Below are 20,297 nucleotides of genomic sequence, written 5' to 3' on the forward strand. Positions count from 1 at the left end.
GATCGTGTTGATTGCAAAAACTGTAAAATTGGGATAAAAAGCTAATAACTGTACACAAAAAAACCACACACTGTGACGGGTTAAAAGAAATACAAGACGAAGTACGGCCGGACTGTAAAAGTAGCGATGGGCGGCATAGCACATAACAGTCATAAAAATAATCGATTGCAGTACTGTTTATAAACCACTATAGTCAAAGCAATAAAATAAGAATAACGTTTATAATGTCATAAATAACAGCGAGTGTTACCAGATACAATAAAATGCTAGTGTCATCGGGCTTGTGAGAGACAGGTTCCAGTGATGCAGTTAAAGAATGAGTAAGGTTCGTATATATCTTTTATGCCAAAGACATTCAGACATACCACTTCAGTGATTTGGAGGAATACATGGTCGAAGTTATATTAGATATCGTACAGAGTGCAGCACTGACAAAAGTTTTTCGGATACGGTTTTTAAAAAGCAGTTACACTAACATGACATATTAACAGAGCACAAATGGAAATTCATGTAATACAGAGTAAATACGCATTCGTGGACCTGTTATTGTCAACAATGTCCGTACCTTCATTGCATGAAGAACACATGGCAAATGTAAGTTCCGTTGCAGGTGGCTCAGTGCAGCGGAGTGTGTCGGTACTACATGGTCGCATAGTCAACGGCGTCGAAGCCGCACCTGGGGAGTTCCCTCATCAGGTGAGTATTGATACCAAAGAAGCTGGCCAAATGCCTGACTGTGTAACTTATAACCGCTAAAAAGAGGAAATTCATAGGGCGCAGATTGGGTTGCTTCTTGCTAGTTACTTTTCTACAGTTCAACTTCCCAGTAACAATCTGTTTTTGTCCATCATAAATGATTTCTTTGAAAGCCTGCGACTGCGAAAACACTTGGTTTGTCTATAAATAACTTTTCTGTTATCACGAAAATCGTGACTGGTAACAGAAAAGTTATTCATAAACATCGCCAGTAGCACTCCCACCCATTGGGGAATCTCGCAGCTCGTGGTCGTGCAGTAGCGTTCTCGCTCCCCACGCCCGGGTTCCCGGGTTCGATTCCCGGCGGGGTCAGGGATTTTCTCTGCCTCGTGATGGCTGGGTGTTGTGTGCTGTCCTTAGGTTAGTTAGGTTTAAGTAGTTCTAAGTTCTAGGGGACTTATGACCATAGATGTTGAGTCCCATAGTGCTCAGAGCCATTTTTTTGGGGGGAATCTCTCTGTTACTCAGAAAGGAGAAAGAAAATTTCTCAGCTACCTGTAGGTATACATCCCGTACAGCAAAACTCTTTGGAACTTCAATATTGGTGGCAATGTTGGTACGCTCTGTAGATTGCAACCGAATGTTTGTAGTAAAATAACCAGAAACCACTAGTAAAGTCTGATGTCCAAAACAGTAGAACGCTGGTGAGCGAGAATTCAAGTGAGCAGATATTTTTCCCTGCTTTAGAGCTTCCTCACATAAAGCAACATAGAGAGAGCTTCTGTTATCTTCAGAGGTTTTTTCTTAACGTAGGTCTAGTAGCTGTGTATCTCATGGGAACAGTTAAGAAGAGAAGAAGCACGGAAAGGAAGTGGAACGAATTAAGAAACTGTGTCAAATAATGCACTCTTACGCTGTCCAGCGTATGTCAGAATCTGATGGAACTAGGACATGTGGAAGTATTGACGACGAACCGTCCATCGGATGGATATGTTAAGCACAGGAACGCCGTTAGTATTATTCGAGAGGTGTAGGTTATAAACTGGCACCGGGTTTAAGTCTCCCCCGTATTTCCTTTCCATAATTAGCACACATTTAAGCAACAAGTAACAGGGGCGCACCACAGTGACACAAACCACACAGAAACACGCCTTATTCTGCATAACAGGTTGGTGGAAGACCTATCTCAGGAGCTACAGTGGCAGAGCGCTTGGGAGACAATTTGGCAGGTATAGAATGGAGTGTTCTGCGATTATATATAATACCAGAGACAGGGATTTTTGTGAGAGTGTTCTGAGTACTTCATCGAAAATTGCTTCGAGCAGCTAGAGAACTAGTTCGCGAATACAAGTTTTCGAATCGGTTAACGTGGGGGAGGGCATTAGAGATTGGAAGGCAGTGATTGTATCAATGACTACAGGCGTTATAAAGATAAGAAAGTTGGAAAAACGTAACTTAGCAAGAGCAATAATTGCACCAAAAAAATGGCTCTGACCACTATGGGACTTAACATCTTAGGTCATCAGTCCCCTAGACCTTAGAACTACTTAAACCTAACTAACCTAAGGACATCACACACATCCATGCCCGAGGCAGGATTCGAACCTGCGACCGTAGCGGTCACGCGGTTTCAGACTGAAGCGCCTAGAACTGCTCGGCCACACCGGCCGGCATAATTGCACAGTATTTGGGCGTCATACATGAGATATTCAGCCGGCCGCTGTAGCCGAGCGGTTCTAGGCACTTCAGTCCCGAACTGCGCTGCGGCTACGGTCACAGGTTCGAATTTTGCCTCGGATATGGATATGTGTGATATCCTTAGGTTATTTAGGTGTAAATAGTTCTAAGTCTAGGGGACAGATGACCTCAGATGTTAAGTCCCATAGTGCTTAGAGCCATTTGAACCATTTCGAGATATTCAGCTGCGAGAACGATGATGTGGAGCAAAACTAGATTAAATTCGACAGAATTGTACAATCCGCCTTCTCCCAGTATGTGCTGAGCAAGCGTGTGATGCATAGGAAAGACCCGTAAAGGCTCATTTGCCATAGTTTCAGTTGACAAACAGAAGCTGAACGAAGCCAAAATGAGCACAAGGAGAGCAATGCAAGAAGCATTCAATGAAATATAAGATAAAATTTTGCCAACAGATCTGCAAAAACTTTCTGGCACATTAAAACTGTGTGCCAGACCGAGACTAGAACTCGGGACCTTTGCCTCAGACGGTAGAGCACTTGCCCGCGAAGGGCAAAGATCCCAAGTTCGAGTCTCGTTCCGGCATACAGTTTTAATGTGCCAGGAAGTTTCATATCAGCGCACACTCCGCTGCAGAGTGAAAATCTCAGTCTGGAAACATCCCCCTGGCTGTGGCTAAGCTATGTCTCCGCAGTATCCTATCTTCCAGGAGTGCTAGTTCTGCAAGGTTCGCAGAAGAGCTTCTGTGAAGTTTGGAAGGTGGGAGACGAGGTACTTGCATAATTGAAGCTTTGAGGACGGATCGTGAGTCGTGCTTGGGTAGCTCAGACGGTAGAGCACTTGCCCCTGAAAGGCAAAGGTCCTGAGCTCGAGTCTCAGTGCAACACACAGTTTTAATCTGCCAGGAAGTTTCATATCAGCGCACACTCCGTTGCAGAATGAAAATTTCATTCTAGATCTGAAAAAATCATTCCCACTTGCGAGAAGCGTTGTCAGGCAGATGCACATAATTATAGTCCTAAATCGCTGATGCCACTTTGTAGCAGAATTATGAAACATGTGCTATACTTCCGTATTATGACATTTTTGGAGAATAAAGATCTCCTATACAAAAATCAACACGTGTTCCATAAGAAGAGATGCTGCGAAACACACCGTTGTTCGTCCACGAAATCAATGGTACAGTAGTCATATGCAGCCAAGTTGACGCCTTGTTTGTTGGCTTCCGGAAAGCATTCTTTGCAGTTCAGTGCTGTTCTATAGTGAACAAAAGAAGAGCTTACCGAGTATCAGATAATATTGTGATTCAATTCAGAATTCCCTGCCAGCTTTAACCCAACACATTGTTGTTAACGAGACGAAATCGACGGACGCAAAGGTAAATTCGGCAGTTAAGTCCTCACGCGGAAGTTCATTGGCAGTCGTTCCTCCCACGCGACATTCGATAGTGAACCGGGAAGAGCCCAACTGATGGTTACACATGAATTACCCTCCGCCACATACCGTAACGTGGCTTACTGTAGATGTTGAGCCTTCAAAACTACCTGCGCATGAAACATGCTCAGTGCGAGAAAGAAGTGAAAATTTGGATTATGGGACTTTTTTATTTGTTCGATGTCTTTTTTGCTGTTTGTAGCAGCTGGGAGGATGTAATACTTTGTGTTTCAGGTGTCGCTGCGGGCCAAAGGATATCACCAGTGTGGCGCCTCCATCCTGAACGAGAACTGGGTGGTCACAGCAGCCCACTGCGTCGAAGTGTGAGTAGCTACTCAAGTATGTAAAATACACCGATTAGTGGCATATTCCCAGAGAGTATCGTCCATTAAACGCAGGACGTTGTTCGCACCACATTCTCTGTTTTTTCAACATTATTATTTGAAACGCCTGCACTAGCAGGACAGAGCGGATTAGGTTGTGGAAAGGGGCCAAAATGAGTTCCTGTCAGTTGCACTCAACATACAAACTTTACTCATCAACACACAGTATTACAACAAGGATATAAAACACTTAAAACTTTAATCGACCACCCTTGATTAACTTTAGATCAGCTGTAGACCACACTCAAAATCCAGGACACAAGACCTAAGCAAGAAATTGAATTATAAGGTTCTTCTGGAGGTTTCGCCCAAAAATATTTTCTAAATCTTCTGTCTAAACAGGCTGAAAGCCTTAGGAATTTAATTTAAATGGAACTTGGCTGGAGGCTGCATATTAAGCAATAGGGAGAGTTACAATCAAAAAGCAGGAGGCCCTATCTTACAACATTTCATGCAAAAGGGCAAGACAACAACATTAATTTAAGAGATATTAAAACTCAGCTGAAGGCCGCACATCAGCAAATAATTTAATGGCTTAAGCCCTGGAAAGAAGAGTTTGAATTTTAAAAGGCAGAAGGCCATATCTTAAAAATTTCCATACAAAATTCGGCTGAAGGCCCCTATAAAAAAATAACAATCCTATGCCTTAAGGGTAAGGCAAGAACATAATTTAAGAGATATTAATACTCTGCTGAAAGCCACATATCAATCAAATACGTTCAACGGCTTAAGGCCTAGTAAAGAGTTTCAATTTAAAAGGCAGAAGGCCTTATCTTAAACATTTCATGCAAAAGGGCCAGACAAAAACATTAATTTAAGAAATACATTAGTTATGTGATCTACCCATCTAATCTTCAGCATTCTTCTGTAGCGCCACATTTCGAAAGCTTCTATTCTCTTCTTGTCCAAACTATCGTCCATGCTTCACTTCTATACATGGCTACACTCCATACAAATACTTTCAGAAACGACTTCCTGACACTAAAATCTATACTATATGTTAACCAATTTCTCTTCTTCAGAAACGCTTGCTTTAAATTTGTCAGTCTACATTTTATATCTTCTCTACTTCGACCATCATCAGTTATTTTGCTCCCTAAATAGCAAACCTACTTTACTACTTATATGTCTCATTTCCTAATCTAATTCCCTCAGCATCGCCCGACTTAATTCGACTACATTCCATTATCCTTGTTTTGCTTTTGTTGATGTTCATCTTATATCCTCCTCTCAAGATACTGCCCATTCCGTTCAATTGCTCTTCCAGGTCCTTTGCTGTCTCTGACAGAATTACAATGTCATCGGTGAACCTCAAAGTTCTTATTTCTTCTCCATGGATTTTAATTCCTAATCCAAATTTTTCTTTTGTTTCCTTTACTGCTTGCTCAATATACAGATTGAACAACATCGGGGATGGGCTACAACCCTGTCTCACTCCCTTCCCAACCACTGCTTCCCTTTCATGCCCCTCGACTCTTATAACAGCCTTCTGGTTTCTGTACAAACTGTAAATAGCCTTTCGCTCCATGCATTTTACCCCTGCCACCTTCAGAATTTGAAAGAGAGTATTCTAGTCAACATAGTCAAAAGTTTTCTTTAAGTCTACAAACGCTAGAATCGTAGGTTTGCGTTTCCTAAATCTATCTTCTAAGATAAGTCGTAGGGTCAGTATTGCCTCACGTATTCCAACATTTCTACGGATTCCAAACTGATCTTCCCTGAGGTCGGCTTCTACCAGTTTTTCCATTCGTCTGCAAAGAATTCGCGTTAGTATTTTGCAGCCGTGACTTATTAATCTGATAGTTCTGTAATTTTCACGTCTGTCAACACCTGCTTTCTTTGGCATTGGAAGTATTATATTCTTCTTGAAGTCTGAGGGTATTTCGCCTGTCTCATACAACTTGCTCACCAGATGGTAGAGTTTTGTCAGTACTGGCTCTTCCAAGGCTATCAGTATTTCTAGTGAAATGTTGTCTATTCCCGGGGCCTTGTTCCGACTTAGGTATTTCAGTGCTCTGTCAAACTCTTCACGCAGTATCATATCTCCCATTTCATCTTCATCTACATTCTCTTCCATTTCCATAATATTGTCCTCAAGTACATCGCCCTTGTATAGACCCTCTATATAATCCTTCCACCTTTCTGATTTCCCTTCTTTGCTTACAACTGGGTTTCCATCTGAGCTCTTGATATTCATACAAGTGGTTCTCTTTTCTCCGAAGGTCTCTTTAATTTTCCTGTAGGCAGTATCTATCTTACCCCTAGTGATATATGCCTCTCCATCCTTACATTTGTTGTTTGTATTCCTTTTTGCCTGCTTCATTTACTGCATTTTTATATTTTCTCCTTTCATCAATTAAATTTAATATTTCTTCTGTTACCCAAGGTATAACCCTGTATTCACCTGACCAGAAGTATTGTTCCTCCTGCCACCGACTTCACTAATTCCCACTACATCTAACTTTAACCTATGCATTTCCTTTTTTAAGTTTTCTAACCTACCTGCCCGATTAAAGGATCTGACATTCCACGTTCCGATCCGTAGAACGCCAGTTTTCTTTCTCCTGATAACGATGCCTTCTTGAGTAGTCCGCGCTGGAGATCCGAATGGGGGACTATTTTACCTCCGGAATATTTTACCCAAGAGGAGGCCATCATCATTTAACCATAAAGTAAAGCTACATGTCCTCGGGAAAAATCATGGCTGTAGTTTCCTCTTGCTTTCAGTCGTTCGCAGTCCCAGCACAGCAAGGCCGTTTTGGTTAGTGCTAGAAGGCCAGATCAGTCAATCATCCAGACTGTTGCCCCTGCAACTACTGAAAAGGCTGCTTCCCCTCTTCAGGAACCACAAGTTTGTCTGGCCTCTCAACAGATACCCCTCCGTTGTGGTTGCACCTACGGTACGGCTATCTGTATCGCTGAGGCACGAAAGCCTCCCCACCAACGGCAAGGTCCATGGTTCATTGGGAAGGGGGGGGGGGAATTCAACATACAAACTTTATTTATCAACACACAGTATTACAACAAGAATGCAAAACACTTAATACTTTAATCGACCTCCATTTATCAACTTTATATTGGCTGTAGGCCACACTCAAAATCCAAGACACAAGGCTTAAGCATGAAATTGAATTACAAGGTTCTTCTGGAGGTTTCAACCAAAAATATTTTCTAAATCTTCAGTCTAAACAGGCTGAAGGCCTTAGCAATTTAATTTAAATGGAACTTGGCTGGAGGTCGCATATTAAGCAACAGGGAGAGTTACAATCAAAAGGCAGAAGGCCCTATCTTAAAACATTTCATGCAAAAGGACAAGACAACAACATTAATTTAAGAGGTATTGTAAATCAGCTGAAGGCGGCCCATCAGCAAATAATGGAACTTCTGTAAGCCGATCTCCTTATTGACTGGGCATGGTACTTTCATTTTTGCCTTATTACATGTGCACATATATTGAAGTTTTTATCTGTGTGTACTACATACAGAACAACCTGATATGGACAAGGGAGGAAATGTACGTTTTAATGGAGCTAATATAGGAATTTCATGTCCTTCCATTTCGTAAACAGTGTGATTTACAAACCAGACACCACCGACAACTGCCGCTGGAGGGCGTTGTGATCGCGTATACCACGTTGGGGCCCACGTACCGTATGCACAAGTCGCACCGTACCTGAGCGTTCAGCAGCTCGTTGAACTCGACACGCTCAACGTTGACGTTCAAAAGCGCGGTCCGTGTGCCGACGGCTTTAGGAGTGTCTGGGGCGACAGATGGACCGCATGAGCTGTGAGGCTACACCGCTCGGGGAGAAATCGAGCCGCAGCCTCAGCTCACATTAAAATTTGGAAATTTGTGGTAAGGTCGTATGGGACCAAACTGCTGAGCTCATCGACCCCTAAGCTTACACACTACTAACTTAAACTAACTTACGCTAAGGACGACAAACACACCCATGCCCCGGAGGGAGAACTCGAATCCCCGACGGGGGTAGCCGCGCGGACCATGACAAGGCGCCTCTGACAGCGCGGCTACCCCGCGCGGCAGCTCACAGTACATACCGTCAATACCGAGCTACTCACTGACAATGACTGCCGCAAGAGTGTCGTTTATAGTTAGAGAAGACGAAAAACTAGTGGAAATTGTATTCGCGTTTCCGTGTACTTTTGACGTAGCCAGTGATGAGTATTAAGATCAAAACGTAAGAATGGTTCAAATGGCTCTGAGCACTATGGGACTTAACATCTGAAGTCATCAGTCCCCTAGAACTTAGAACTAATTAAACCAAACTAACCTAAGAACATCACACACATCCATGCCCGAGGCAGGATTCGAACCTGCGACCGTAGCGGTCGCGCGGTTCCACACTGAAGCGCCTAGAACCGCTCGGCCACACCGGCCGGCAAAGCGTAAGACACAGTGTTCGGAAGTAGATTGGAGAATTTGTTCAGAGATCAAGTAAGAGTAGTACTGTAGTCACTTTTTTTTGTATTATTTGTTAGAAATGTGTACTACAATTGAAACGTCCCCTTTGAACAATTTATAAATGACTGTGCTTAAACTGACATACAATATTTTTAGCGCAACGCAATCTGACTTTCAGAAATCCCTACAAAAGAATGGCCCTGACTAACATTAACCTATGCGTTTCACAAATCGCTTACCTCACAAAAATCTTGGTTACTCGAACTACTGCAATACAGCGAGCGCCGCTACTGCCAGCTAAATAAAAAAACCTAAACAGCTTACTTACATAGCCCCCAAGCTCCCCACAAAAAATTTTACAAATTGTTTTGGGCAGTGGCCAATAATGATTTGATAAAATTTTTCATAACTGCAATAACAAAGATATCAAATGCACACACTTATTGATACAATGTTGGTCAAAAGCTAAAATTTTCTCACAGTCTATAAAGACAGTCCTGATTCATCACAGTAAAATTACAGTGTTTTTCTTTTTTTTCAAAGTCTGAACAGTAAAAGAGAATGCACACAGAAGTAGTGGATTTCCATGCAGTCTTGAAGAAGTAGCGTTGTCCTTCCAACGGAAAGACAGTGCTGACTCTCGACATCCAGACAAGTAATGGGTCACAACAGAGCAAACCTACAGCAGAGTCATTCGAAGTTTTGAAGAATATTGGTAGGTAGGTCATCACAGAGCAGACCCACTATAGTCTTGGTAGAGATTACAGTATTGGTGGGCCATCAGAGGTGCAGACCCACTGTAGTCCTTGTAGAGATGGCCAGCAGCCATCTGTTGTGACTGTGGAGGTGCACAATCACTATTGAAGAGTCTTGCGGATAATATAGCAAGTCCATAACCACCACTTGTGCATTCACAAAGTTTTTGGAATTGTCCTTAGAACCAGCAATGCTGTTATCCAGTCCCTTGCTGAATTATTAACACACGTGTAAACACTAACAGTCCCTACTTCTCACATATTGTCCATATACTATGACCAACAGAAACGTGTGCAGTGAAATGTAACTTACAAGGTAATAATATGATGAACTGGTGTCAATTACAATTTTATAACATGAGAATACAATAACAAAGGTACAAAATACATCATTAAAGAACATAACAATACAGATAACATTTGTAGTAACACAGGCTTTACAAAAGAATCGAAATAATATATACCTCAGTGTTACAGGAATTATGACATGAGTACATACTATATACATAAAAGATCAGAATAATTTTTGAAACATCAACTTCACACATGAACATTAAGACAAAATGGAATAAATAATGTCTAAACATCTTTACGAACTAAGTAACATATTATTAATGCAAATTATGTTTGAGGATAACAATATTCCTCATCATAGTGAATGTAGCTTAGTATTAGAAGAAAAAAAATTTCTATGAAACAGTACACAGAGACAGGGAAAAAACAAATACACAAGGGTACACAAACATATAGTGGGATAACACAAACGGAAAGGACAGGGTTTGTTTTCAGTGTAACATTTGGTACTGCAGTCCAACCCAGAACTTCATTCCACATATCTTTCATCTTATTTCAATATTTGTTTCCACCAAAAAAATTCTACCCAAGCATGCTTTCTGTATTTATATGTTCACACATTTCTTACCTCATTATTTATTTTCCATTATCTTACCTCATCATTTATTTCCAAGAAAATCCTACCTAAACCTGTTGTCCCTAAACCCTACTTTTTTGGTTCATAACCTCTTTCAAAATACTTTTTTTTGCCAAACCATTTTCTTATAGCTTCTAAATGCATTTCTTCCAATTCATCATAGTTAGTTTCTTATATAGTCTACCCCCTCTTAAGCTAACTTAAATCTACTGAGCTCAGATGCTAAACTAAGGGACGAGGCAATGCAGCAGCACAAAACAATTAATACAAATAGCAATGAAAAAAAAAATGGAAATTGTCAAAGCAAGCAGCAATATTAGAACTAATATAAGGCAATGAGCAGCAAACAAGAAAAATAAATCAGTAGTAAAACTGGCTTAACAGAGTAATGTATAGTGATATTTAGTAGCACTATGCCTGGCAGGCAATAGCAGAAAATGAAATAACTTATACCTAAACATGACAAAGCTCAAGCAGAAAAAATAGTACACTAAAATGGCCATGTCTAATACCTATGTCACATCTTAACACTAGAGTGATGCATCACGAGAACTTACACTAGCAGATAAGTTACCAAATCGTAAAGAAATTATTTATGCAATTCCTGTGAAGGGAAATGTCTATTTATGTGCCCTCGTTTTCTTGGAAGTAGATCATTAATTTCTTATTGACTGGATCTGTAGGCATAAAATAACTATATTAGTACATATATTAAATTTTATTTTAACCAATGCTGCAGTGCAGCTAGAAACTAGATATTAAAAAAAAATAGGCAAAGCAAGGCATCAAACGTCATTCACTAGCCATATGGCATTTCATAATGCAGTAAACAATCTTTCAACTAACAAGACAATAGACATAAAATGTTTCTCATCATTTCATTTCAGTAAATATCATAAATTAAGAACTCCACAGTGTAATCATATGTTTTCAAGTTCGAGGGTGTCGTATTTGCGATGCTTTCTACAATGGAATGTCAATAGCGAGGATAATGGCCTCTTTTTTTTTGCACCTAATGGCTTTCTTTTGTCAGACGTCTACCTCTCAGCTGGGCGCCCAAAACGCATTACACCAAGGTCACTTACCTTTCTTGCTGAAATATTTACGATGGCAGTTTCTGCCACAGTGATAGTCTCATATAAAAATATTTCACAGGTCAAGAATTTGCGTTACAAATCTGTAGAAACAAAATCCTATTGATATAACAGTGTCCAAAAAATTTTCGGCGGCATTGTAATACATTCACGCATTTACATACATTTCATAACTCTTAAAGTGCGATTCTTGGTTTCCAACAACCTTTTTCACAAACCAGAGTCCCTAACCACTACTCATTATTCCTTACCTTATTACACATATACATATTCGTCGACACTTCTTCAATATTTCGTCATAATAAATACGTAGCATAATCAAATTCCTCATATAGCATCAGCTTATTGATCATAAACAAACCGCAACAGCGTAATACACATCGTCATCATAACATCATGAAACCTTAGCCAAATCTCAAAATCGTCGTAGCTTCCTTCAGTAATTTCAAAACCTAAAAAAAATTCTCTGCTCATGTCAAAAGTGTCATCTACTTCAAACGTACTTTAAAAATCATTATCCCATACCAAATACATCATTCAAAGCTCTCATAATATTACAATGGGTCCGAAAAAATATGAACAGTTCACAAAGTACAGACAAAATACAATTTCATAAGTGTGAAGTTATCCAACTGTGTAATTACGTAAACATCTGTCACTGATGTAGTAAAAAAATGTTTATCTCTCAGTTAAATGATCAGATAGCTGTGTAATTTGAGTGTTAGAAAAATGTGGTACCAATGTGTAAAGTTGTATAAGCAAATATCATATTAGCTAGGGCTCCTTGTGCTTGCCAAACACATGGTACACAAAGTAGGCGTGTACCCCACTGAGGATTAATGTAATTATACCCTCAGGTGTTACAGATTACAACAATGGAATGAAATGTATTACGGAACACCTTTGTATTATTGTACTTCAAATATCTTTAAAAATAAATGATTTAAGTACAAAATTAATCACTCAAATACATGTCCTGTAGCGCTAAATGTGCGTCTTGCTGTATGATAATCTATGTGGAAGTGTCGTAGTTATTGTCCTCCGAAAGCCAAGTTCTGCAGAAGCCAATGTACTTACCTCATGATAAACAAAAGTGAAATGCTTTGCGTATAGATATCTTAGTTATTACGCTTATTGCCGTGATGAAGAAAGTACTGTGCTGTAACGTATTGTTGTGCTACGGAAAAGGCTGTCTCATTGTAGCTATACCACAAAAGTTACTACTAAAACATGTTTTACTTTCCAGAATAATTCAGAAAAACTGTGCAGATATAAAACAGAAACACCGCAAAAGCAACATTGTAAATTGTCACTCATTAGTAGCGTCGTGATAAAATCGTGTAGCTGTCACATAAACTAACCACTGTGTCACCTGGTATCTCACAGAAAGTACTTTAAATCCAGAATGTATTTTCAGGTAAACCAAAACGTTGCATTAAAATCTCATTAGCAGTACTGGTAAATGTTCTAAGTATGTGAGCCTTATAGTCGTTACGTAATCGTGCAACTAACAAGCAAGAATGTACACACACAATAACACTGTGTCGTCTGTTCGCAATAACAATGCATTCGTAATTTCTGTTTAAATAAGTTCTCTTGGTTCTTGACTGGATATTTAACTTCAAACATTGTTGCATGGTAACAGATTCTAAGTCTGACAAAGCATACTAGAAATGTGAAGCGAAAAATTTTATGGCAAAGACTAAGTTAAAAAGCAGATTATCTTTCAATAAACGGTTTTACATGTGAAATGTGGTGTAACCCTTTACTCTTCCTAGTACGCAGACTTTCAACTGAAAAGCAATTGTCATGTTTTATACGTCGGTAAGGAATGCTAAAATTTTTCTCAAGGTTAGCGTCTATGTTATTTTTCTCTGAGCCAGCCGGCGCACGCGGCTGTCTGTGGTGCGAGTCATTGTCTGTTCCTTTGTTGGCGCACGTCGTTATTGGGATTTGGAGACCTAACTTCTACAAATTCACCGTGACGAGAGGGCCCTGCCCTGTTTAAATCCCGCCAGTTCTGATGCAATTCAGGTCTGTCGTTACGATCACATCGTCTGTCGTCATGTCGGTAGTTCCTGTAGTTTCTTTCTTGTCGGTTAAGTGGTGGAGAATTTCTCCCTGAATCGTAACTGCGCGCTGGACCGTTGCGTCTAAAGTTATTCTGTCTCCCTTGATAATAATTATTTTGGTTCCCAAATTGTCTGTTTCTCTGATTGTCTCTGTGATAGTCACTACTGCGGAGAGGTGATCTTTCCCTGTAATTATTACTACTCTGCCAACGGTTGTCATACGGGTGGTGTGTGTTTTGGTCACGATATGTGTTGTGAGAATAGCCTTGTCGTGTCCAGTTATTATTTCTTTCATTGCGGAATTGTGACAGATGTGACCTGTAATTGTTGTGCTACCGTTTCCGCGTTCCCCGATTGTCAGTGTCAATTTCCAGTTCTTGTAACAGTCCCTGAAAAGCCTCAATGTCTTCTTTGCAACGTCCTGCTAAAATAATATGCTGTAAATGTTCAGGTAATTTGATTAAGCAAATGCGGATGAGTTCTGAGGGGCTGTATGGGTTTGACAGGTACTGATTCTTGTGCAACATGTCTTCAAAATATTTCACAAGACTGGAAAATTCAGATTGTTCGAAATGTTTCATCGTTATGATGCCATGTTTTACTCGGTCTTGTGTGGCTTGAGACCAATATGCTGAGAGGAAGGCATGGTAAAATTCTCCTTCACTGTGGCAATCGTGAATGACCGATCGCATTCTTACAGCTGGTTCATTCTCTAAGTAGCCACACATAAATTCTAATCTGTGCTCTAATGACCAGTTGGGAGGAAAACAATGAGAGAATTGATGGAGCCACGTTTGTGGATGAATGTCGTTGCCAGAATTTACGTGTAGTAATGAACAGCTTATAGTCAAAGTCATCATGTCGGCGAGTCGCATATCGGTAATTGTTACGTCGTTTCGGCGGTTCCATTTCAAAATTCGGTGCACCTTGCCAATTTCTTTCATAATTTCCGAAATGCGCTGTGCTATTATTTTGTGGCTGTTCCGTATTTCTATGTCCCTCTTCCTGTATTGGGGCGCGAGTGTCCCCTGAAATACGTAATTCTTGTATTACCTGTGTCAGCTGATCTTGTACTTCCCGGATTTCTCTTTGGTGTTGCGTATTAATTTGATTCTGATTTTGTTTGAATTTCCTAATTTGTTCATACTCTTCTGTGTCAGTGAAGGCTACACATCTTGTGTCATTCAGATCATCATCTACCTTTGTAGATAAGTTAGTGACCTGATCCGAAAGTTCAACTACTTTCTCTGATAATGTACTAATTTCCTCCATGTGTCTTTCTACTGTGTCCTTTAAGTTTTCCTGAGTTTTTGCAAGTTGTGTAACCGAATCTGTAGATGCAACTGAGTCAATTTAGCTTGCAAGGTCTCATGATTTTCATGAACAATAATTTGCAGTTCTTTTATGGCTGCTTCATGATACTGTAATGCATTTTCATGCTGCGAAGAAATAGGTTGTAAATGCTCACAAATTTGTGTTTTTAGGTCGTTACAGACTTTTTGACATTTCGATTCGATTTTATGTAACTCAGTAGTCAAATCTTCACGTGTTTGTTCAAGCGTGGTGTGAAGATTTTGTTCCATTGCGTCTAATTTTTTAAGATTTTGTTCCACTGTGTCTAACTTTTTAAGATTTTGTTCCACTGTGTTTAACTTTTGTAGCTTATGCTGTGTTTGTTTCTGATTCTGTTCCATCGTGTCTAACTTTTAAAGATTTTGTTCCATTGTGTCTACCTTTTGCTGTGTTTGTCTCTGATTTTGTTCCATTGTGTCTAACTTTTGAAGATTTTGTTCCATTGTGTCTAATTTTTGTAGCCTTTGTCCCATTTGTTGCATTAACTGTAATAACAATGCACTGGTGTCTGAAACATGTTCCTCAGTGCTTTTCGGCAGTGAAGTTGCACCGGCAACATTCACATTTTGACAAGCAGAAAATGTTTCTTGACTCATTTGAGAAAACGGTGAGAACCCAAAACCTGAGTCTACAGTATTTGCAATATTGTGTTCTGTCATTCCTGATTCCTGAGGCGAGCTGTTGCCGACCGATCGATCGATAATGCTTCCCTGTTCACTACCTGTTTCACTGTCTACACCATTATTTGACGCCCGCTCCATTTCCCTATGCACAGTTACCAAATTACTACTTTGAATGCCTGTTAATTCATTACACAGCGGTGCTGGTAAGCTACACTCGTCGTCACTATTATTTCTCAGTTTACTTTGGAGCCTAGTGTTACGTTTTTCACACGCCATTATTGTCACAATATTTCACACGATAACACAGAAAAGCACAATTTGAAGAGCAAAAATAAGAGAACACATTAACATAGCACTGAAAATAATATCTAGTTAATTGCAGCTGCGAAATACTTGGTGCAAATCTACATGCATGCCACAACTGTTTTACTGTACAACAATGAAAAACTACAACTACAAAGGAAATTCTCTGTATGATTATGCGCTAGCAATAAACAATAGCTACACTAATTACACAAACTACAAGAAAAAATCAGAAGATTCCAGTGAGGTATCCTGGCAGGGTCGCCATATGAAACGTCCCCTTTGAACAATTTATACATGACTGTGCTTAAACTGACATACAATATTTTTAGCGCAACGCAATCTGACTTTCAGAAATCCCTACAAAAGAATGGCCCTGACTAACATTAACCTATGCATTTCACAAATCGCTTACCTCACAAAAATCTTGGTTACTCGAACTACTGCAATACAGCGAGCACCACTACTGCCAGCTAAATAAAAGATTCAAACTACGGAAGGCACTAACTACTGATAGGCATAGTTATCAAATGAAATATTTTGATAGAGAAGAAACAATGTATTTACCATAATAGTCATAATATATATAGCAGTTCACGACAAATTACAAAACCCCGCCATCTCTCTCCCCACATCCACCACTGCTGGCGGCTCACCTCCAACTGCGCAACGCTACGCGCTGTTCACATCCAGCTGCCGCTGCCCAACACTACAATGGCAGACAACAATGCAAACTAGACACAGACTGCACACAGCACAGCCAGTGATTTTTATACAGAGGTGGCGTTACCAATAAAAAAACCTAAACAGCCTACTTACACAATTACATCAAACTTTATACAACCAGAAATATCTGTTGTCACAGGTAGTACTAACCTGATTGTTTTGTCTCGCTACCGCCCCTGCGAGGCTGTTGAAGTAGTTCATATATAAATCCCGCAAGGGAAACCTTGTTTACTGGCAAAACCGCCACCCCTAGCAAGTGGTATAAGATTATTCAAATGGTTCAAATGGCTCTAACCACTATGGAACTTAACATCTGAGGTCATCAGTTCCCTATACTTAGAACTACGTAAACCTAACTAACCTAAGGACATCACAAACATCCATACCCGAGGCAGGATTCGAACCTGAGACCGTAGCAACCGCGTGCTTCCGGACTGAAGCGCCTAGAACAGCTCGGCCACAGCGGCCGGCGATAAGATTATTATACAGGGTGATTCAGCTGAAGTGTTGGTGGGCGGCAAGATGGCGAGGCACAGAGCACACATACAACCACAGGTATGGCTCTTGACGTTCGGCGCTTTAATTCTTCTTAGCGTCGCAATACTTTTCCATTTAGTGCCTATGGAATTTTTCCATGCTGTGTGGGCGTTGGAACGGCATACCCGAGGCTCATGGAAGCTATGTCTTCCAGGAGAGCCTCCTAGCTCCAGAAGGTGTTGCTCAAACCAGTGCCAAACTCCAACTACTCCTGAGGCCGTTGTGCCGTGCAGTGCCCGCGTGCATTTTCCCGCGCTCGCCTGCCATCCACCTTTTACTACTCCTTGACAGACAGGGTATACACCCGAGGTTTTGCATTCTACATATCCTAACACATTGCCTACGTACGGACCAGACGCAAAGTTACAATTTTAAACATCTTACACCAGTTTCAACGTTTGTTACATTTCAATTCTATTACAATATTACTTGACATTTGACATAAACATTACTATTCACAATGAAACTTATTTACAGTTTTCTTAGCATAATGGCACGAAACAAAAAGAAATTAAATCAGAACATCAACTGCATAAGTTTATCGTAAAATCAAATGAAAAGAATTACTTATATGTACAGTAGTACAGAGTCGTTGTTGTTACAAACTCACCAGCATGAAACACCGGTAGTTCGGCCTGTTAGGCGACGCGGAAGGAAGGCTGGTCCCAAAATACGGCCGCCACTTATCTCGACCCTGACGTTCCGGCTGCACCGATGCTGATGATTCGCTGTCTCCATACCATGGGGGTTCTGCACACTATCCCACAGATGACTGTTTTGAAGATACCACTCTGTGTAAAGGTGGCCTCATCTGTGAATAGGATGGATGCACAAATCCCGGAATCGTAGTTGCCTGGTGAAGAAACCAGTAACAAAACTGGTCCCAATGTGGAAAGTCTGTCGCTAGTGAGCCCTGCACACGCTTTAACTGATAAGAGTAGTAACAATTATCATGGAGAATGTTTCACGCGGTTGGCTTATCCCCTACTGCGGGCCAACTGCCTGGTACTGACACGGCGGTCGCCTTCCACAGTGTTAATCACATTATGCACTAAGTCGTGTCCGAACATTTTGGGTACGCCCTTCAGGATTTCCTGCTTCCTGAAACGACCCTGTCTCAGACTGCTGCAAACATTGAATGCTGAGGTTGTTGTCGGCGGATATAGGTCTCCTGATACAACCTTGCTGCCCGCTGCCCGTTGCCATTTGCCTTTCCATAAGTAAACACCATGTAGGCAAGCTCTCGATTCGAATAAGGAAACATTGTGTACAACGATGTATCACATCCACTACAAGGTGAGTCAGCAAGGGAAGTGAATCGGTCAATACATTACCAACTACTACGGCAGGAGAGGGTGCTAGGGCATGTCGTATGAGGAACGTTACCACCCTTTAGGAGGAAACCATGCATAATGTAACTGTCGCTGCATGGTACAGAGTATCTTAGACTGCATTCTCTGTAATAAAGTGTGATTGAATAAATGGCCTCTAGCATGGAGACCGTGCATTTCCGGGCATAAGTTAATCAGACTTTTTTTCCCGTAACCTCTCATCGATAAATCTCTATAGTTCGTACACGGTGGAAAAAATCACCCTGTATATATTCACTAATCAAATACGTCACAAATAATCAAATAGTTGAAATGTCTCTGAGCACTATGGGACTTAACATCTGTGGTCGTCAGTCCCCTAGAACTTAGAACTACTTAAACCTAACTAACCTAAGGACAACACACACATTCATGCCCGAGGCAGGGTTCGAACCTGCGACCGTAGTGGTCACGCGGCTCCAGACTGAAGCGCCTAGAACCGCACGGCCACACCGGCCGGCGTCATAAATAATCCATCACAATTTGAGAAGAATAGTGAAGTCCATATTTACAACACTAGATAAAAACGACCTTTATTACCAGGAACCGAAGCTGTCACTGGTTCAGAAACTAAATTTTTTGATCAGTTGCTCAATAACATAAAATATATGACATCTAGCAAAACAAGTATTAAATCTAACGTAAAACCATTTCTCATAGGCAACCCATTCCGTTCAGGGACGAGATTATTTTTAAAATTTGGTAGTACTCGTATTTAAAAAAAATTTATTTTGAAATGTAATTTGTGAATAGGATTAAAAATATATTCATTAACGTAAACAGCAATCACATATACCCATCCTGTTAACTGGCTCGTTCCACACCATTTACCTGAAAGATATCATCCAAATGCGCTATGGAACAGGTAAACCTGTTGGGCGCTGTGACGAAGCTGTTTAGTTGCTGCATACTTAGCAAGCCACCTCAAAACAGAAATTATGTTCTGCTGTAGGGGCTACTCTTCCTGCCACCGTTATGTTCTAAGCCAAACTTATTTGGTGAATACAACAATGACGACCAAATACCAATCCATTCATGAGCTGTCGGTCCTTTGCGGCATATCGCTACAATTTCCTAGCTTTACGACTTCTATGAATACTACATCAGCATCATCCGCTAAAAACCTCGTGGATGTTCCGACATTATCGAGCAGGTCATTTACATACTTTCTGTCAAATGTAATAATCGTGTAACTCTTACGTACGCCCAAAACTACGTCCTTGTCTGAAGCTTTCTCTCCGTTAAAAATGTCATGCTGTGTTCTGTTTGCTAGGAGCTCTTCAGTCGCACAGCAGGTCTCATATTTCGTGCGCTACAATTTTATCCATTAGGTGTCAGGGCAGAACTGTATAGAAGGTGTTCTGGAAGTCAACGGACACAGCATCAACATGGACACCGGTCTAGTGATTTCTGGTAGTCGTGGACGAATAGAACGACCTGGCTGTATTTAACATGATCGTTGCTTGTGCGATGCGCATTGATTCCTACACAGGAGGTTTTCAGTTTCCAGAACTGTCATAATACGTGAGCATAAAACGTATTCCAAACCAAAAACGGATCGACGTCAGCGATAGAGAACTATAGTTTTGGGTGTGTGTTCTCAAAAACAGGAATGACCTAAGCTTTATTCCATTCACTAGGATCGTTTCACTCCTGCAGTGGGCTGCTGTAGACTGCTGCTAGAGGGGGAGTAGGGCCTTTCCCATAATGTAAGTAGAATCGTAGTGGTATCCCATCATTCCAGTGGCTTCCCTCCTATTGAACGATTTCAGTGGCTTTTCCATCGCATACTCACCTTATTCCGACATCAAATGTAAAATTAAAAACACCTTCAGCTGCTCTCTATTCTGAATGTCATATATTTATGCGAGTAGTTTCGCCGTTTCACTACGCCATCTTCAG

The 20,297-nt window shown here is 40.7% G+C and overlaps 1 protein-coding gene across 1 annotated transcript in view; it reads left to right on the forward strand.

The window, feature by feature from the left end:
- Positions 1-555: 555 nt before the first annotated feature.
- Positions 556-20,297, forward strand: part of LOC124778484 (mite allergen Der f 3-like) — a 51,802-nt gene continuing 32,060 nt past the window's right edge. Inside the window, exons 1-2 of the mRNA XM_047253647.1 lie at positions 556-696; positions 4,060-4,148. Coding sequence (XP_047109603.1) covers positions 556-696; positions 4,060-4,148 — 230 coding nt within the window. The remainder of the gene's footprint in view (positions 697-4,059; positions 4,149-20,297) is intronic.

This window comes from Schistocerca piceifrons, chromosome 1, assembly GCF_021461385.2.
Source record: "Schistocerca piceifrons isolate TAMUIC-IGC-003096 chromosome 1, iqSchPice1.1, whole genome shotgun sequence".
NCBI lineage: Eukaryota > Metazoa > Arthropoda > Insecta > Orthoptera > Acrididae > Schistocerca > Schistocerca piceifrons.